This window comes from Octodon degus, unplaced genomic scaffold (assembly GCF_000260255.1).
Source record: "Octodon degus isolate 3935 unplaced genomic scaffold, OctDeg1.0 scaffold00021, whole genome shotgun sequence".
NCBI classification, from domain to species: Eukaryota; Metazoa; Chordata; class Mammalia; order Rodentia; family Octodontidae; genus Octodon; species Octodon degus.
The window spans coordinates 2,985,643-2,990,037 of NW_004524597.1; the positions used below are offsets into that span (position 1 = coordinate 2,985,643).

Here is a 4,395-nt window from a genome sequence, read left to right on the forward strand (position 1 = left end):
CGTGTTGCAGTGCACGTCGGGAAGAGGAGACGTGCACAACCGGGTCCCACAATGCCTAGCACGAGCATCAGGCGCTGTCCTCGGACCACGACTCCCAAGATGCAATGCGCCGAAGAGCGCCGCTTACGGCCGAGCATGCGCCATTAGGTCTTCCGGGTGGTGGGGGTTACTTCCGGCCGCGGGTGTTGGGCCATGGTGAGGACTTTGTTGGAGAACCGGGAGGGCGGTGGCGTATTTGGCGGACCTTGGTTGCAGCCGAGGCTGGCAGGCGGGAGTCCTGGGTTTCTGACTGGCGTAGTCTGCATTGGCTGCGGTTTGCCGTCCCCCAGTTTCTTCTGCTCCCCTCGGGTCACGCGGACCCGCTACCGGGACGGCTCCAGTCGCGGAAGGCTCATCGCGCAGCAGACGCTGAGCTGAGGGCTGTGTAACAAACCTTCATCTCCTTCGGGGTTTTCTGAATCACTTTTGAGAAATATGGAAGTAAGGCTCAGAGAGGTGGAGTAACTTTCGCAAGGACCCACAGCTAATGATCGTTGAAGCTAGGATTGCACTCACATCATGCTCAGAGCCCAGAGCCCAGAGCGTTGCCCTCTGCACTGCTCACTAATAAGATCGTGCTGTGTACTCTGCCTTCCCTGCCTCGTTCCCAGGCGCTGTTCCCTCTCACTAACCTAACAGAAAATAGCAGCTTGCCCCAGCGCCAAGATAATGCATAAACTGGGCAGGAAGCTACCAAATTGCTGGGATAAATATTTCCTAGGTTTGTGGCTTGAATTTCTCATTAGGACGCTAGTTAATAGTGGTGCTTGTAAAAATGTTCACACAGCTTTGTTATCCAGGGCCCGGCCCAGTGATGGCTCTCCTTGGGTATTTGTTGAATGAAAGAAGCTACATGGCCTTTTCTATATTTGCTTGGAACGGCCTTGGGGGAAGAGGATCAGTTTGAGAATCACTGTTCCCTTTATTCTACTGTGTGTCCTTGGATAAGTTTCTTACCCTCTCTGGGCTTATTTTCCTTAGAGGTAAAATGGAAATAGTGGTGTCTGTTCATGCTGTTTTTTTATGAAGCGCACATGAAGTAAAATATCTGACTTTACCTTCCTTTCCTTGTCTGGCTGTCACGGTGAATTCACAGAATTGTCAGGAGTTTCCCTGGGGGATGCTTTGCAGATGTTCCTTGTGTAATGAACAAGGTTGATTTCCATGAAAAAACTGTCTCCTCTCCCCCTTCCAGGCTGCTCTCCTCCGAGCTGTGCTAAGGTTGCGGGGCCCAGCTGCCCAGGGAAGGCCTCTCCACCGGCTATGGTACTGCAGTGTGCAGGAGAACCCCAAGAGGTGGGTGGGGATCAGGTCACGCCCCTCGGAGGAGAAACCACCAGGCCCGGAGACAGAGAAATTCCAGATGGTCTACCGTTTTAACGCGATCCGAGTCTTTGGCTTCTTGTCGCGGCTGAAGGTGGCACAGACTGCCTTGACGGTGCTGGCCCTGCCGCCGGGCTTCTACTGGTACTCCCAGGGTCTCGTGACTCTAAACTCACTGTGCCTCGCCAGTGGGGTTGCTGGCTTTGCCCTGGGCATGCTGTGCTGGATGAGCTACTTCTTCCGGAGGCTGGTGGGCATCCTGTATGTGAATGAGTCGGGCACCATGCTGCGGGTGGCCCATCTGTCCTTCTGGGGCTGGCGACGGGACACGTACTGCCCCGTGGAGGATGTGATGCCCCTGACAGAAACGAAGGACAATCCCCAGGATGTGTTGATGTGTATCCAGCGCTACAGCGGGAAGCCGACTTTCTACCTCACTCTGCGCTATGGACGCATTGTGGACAGAGAGCGGTTCACTGAAGTTTTCGGGGCAGTGCGCGCATACAAGTGAACAGCTGGGAGCTGGGCCACCTGCGTCCCCTACAGGGAAACCAAGGGCATGGGCGCAGGTGAAACGGGAATCCCAGGTATCCTGGAAACCCTTCTGTTAGGAGATTCATGAGACAGAAGGTAATAACCAAAAGAATTGCCTGACATTTGGGCAGAAGTTTCTGAAGAGGCAATTCTTGGACCAAACTGTGCCAGGTCCCCTGAGACTGCCACTGCCCTGAACTTGGAAGACAGCGGGTGTGGCAGGAAAGCAGGGGAACTGCAGCCAGCGCCTCGGGTTCTGTCAGTTCTCAGCTCCCAGGGAGTGATGTCTGAGTCTCTTTTCAACTGTAAAATATGAAGTCCTGCATGACTTCTGGTATAAATATGAAAATAAAACAGTGCCCTTCAGGCTGCCCTGTGGCTCAGTGGTGAAGCTCTTGCCCTGCATGTGCAAGACCCTGGGTTCCATCCGCAGCCCTGCAAAACGTGACTGCCGAGGGCTCTGCCCAGCGACTGCAGCCTGGCGGGAGGGTTCTAGGCAGGTAGTGCAGATTTCCCAAGCCTGTGCTGTGCCCTGGTACATGCCCAGCAGTGGAGGCACTGGAGTGCAGCTGAGGGCGAGCTCCTGCCATTCTGTTGGGGTGACTGCACGCCGGCTGGGACAGGGCTGCTCACGTGCGCACAGCACATGTGCTCAGCACTCCAGCTGAGAACCCAGGCCAGCTCACGTGGGAAGGTATTGCAGAGTAATCCAGGCAGAGCGCCTTGCCCACGCATCACCAAGTTAAAGGTGACTGCGTGTGCTGCTTCTCCTGATTAGTGATATTTGTTTTTAACAAATACAGAAAAGTTACTCTCTTTATAATTTTTGTCAGCACAATTTTTTGTTGTTTTGGAGATAGGATCTTGTTACGTAGTGTAGGCTGGCCTCAAACTTGTCGTGATTCCAATGCCCCAGCCTCCTGAGTGCTGGGATTACAGACGTGTCACTGTGGCTGGCAATTTTTTGCCACTTAGAAATCAGTAACTGTTTTGCTGTGTAGCTTTCCACGCATTTATTATTGTTTTCTTTTTCAGAAATTTATTCTTGTCGTAGAATTTATGTAACAAAAGTATTCTTGTAACCGTTTAAAAATGTACAGTTAAGCACCTTAAATACATTTATAGTGTTGTACAACTGTTTTTTTTTTTTTAATTTTTTTTTTTTAACATTTATTTATTGTGTGTGTGTGTGTGTGTGTCTGTGTGTGTGTGTGTGTGTGTGTGTGGCCAGCTCAGCCCACCAGGGGGCGCGGCTGGCCGGCATGTGGTGCTGGAGGATTGAACCGCGGTCCCTGTGCTTTGCCAAGCTTGTTCCAAGTAGGTGCTTTAGACCACTGAGCCATCTCTCCAGCCCCTTGTACAACTGTTATCACTATGTTTTTCAAAACTTTTACATCATCTTGAACAGAAGAATCCTGCCGGGCCGGGGAGATGGCTCAGTAGAATAAGCGCTTCCTTGACAAGTGCAAGGGCCTGAGTTCAATCCCCAGTTCCATAAAAAAAAAAAAAAAAGAAGAAGAAGAATCCTGCCCATCTCTAAATAAAGAGGGCTGGGGTGTAGCTCCATAGTAGAGCACTTTGAGTTCAGTCCTCAGTACCAAAAACAAAGCCAATAAACAAAACTGCTGAGCTTGTTTTGGTTTGTGGTTCCGAAGACGCAGTCCATAAGCACTTTACCTGGTTGCTTTGGACTTATGATGAGACCTGGTGGAGACAGGACGGAGGGGCCAGTTCACCTCACGGCGGCCAGCAAGCAATGAGAGTGACGTGAAGGGGCCACACTTTGCTGCCAGTGACCCAAATTCCTGCTACAGGGCTGCACGTTGGTACTGGGGATTGAACTTAGGGCCTTAGCACTGAGCTATATCGCCAGCCTGTTTTCTGTTTTTTATTTTGAGATACAGTCTTGCTAAGTCACTTAAGTTGCCCAGGCTGGGTCGTAACTTGTAATCCTCCTCCCTCAGCTTCCTGGAGTGACAGGGTGGCAGGCATGTATCACCATACTTGGCTGGACTCCACTTGAATGTTTGCTACCTTCCCTAGTAGCATGGGCTGAGGGCCAGCCATTTAGCATCTGTGGCAGACACTTCTAAGGCATCGCATGTGGCACTTCTTGAACCTTTCCATAGTGGCCATTCTATTTTGTGTTCTGACCAGCAATGCACAGGGAGTCAGGCTTGTCAACATCTATCCCAACACTGGTTATTTTCCACGTTTTGATACTACCCATCCCCGGAGGTGCACAGTGGAATCTCATTGTGTGTCAGGCTTTTTCAAGGTACAGTTGTTTCACTGTGCCTGAGCTTGCTTTTTCCCTTTCTTTGCTCACTTGTGCTCTCTCGCATTCATTTTCTCTCTCTCTCTCTCTCTCTCTCTCTCTCTCTCTCTCTCTCTCTCTCTCTCTCTCTCTCTCCACCTGAGATATAAATGTTCACTAAAAATATTCAGGAAGTATATTCCATTGATTGGACATAGCTAGTCCTTTAATCTTTACCGTTT

General features: G+C 50.8%; 1 protein-coding gene across 1 annotated transcript; it reads left to right on the forward strand.

Moving 5' to 3' along the window:
• The first annotated feature begins 113 nt into the window (after window positions 1–113).
• On the forward strand, window positions 114–2,274 carry Tmem186 (transmembrane protein 186). The gene is made up of 2 exons (XM_023711303.1): window positions 114–195; window positions 1,235–2,274. The coding sequence occupies exons 1-2, from the start codon at window positions 193–195 to the stop codon at window positions 1,871–1,873; spliced, it is 642 nt and encodes a 213-aa protein (XP_023567071.1). The 5' UTR covers window positions 114–192; the 3' UTR covers window positions 1,874–2,274.
• Window positions 2,275–4,395: the final 2,121 nt, after the last annotated feature.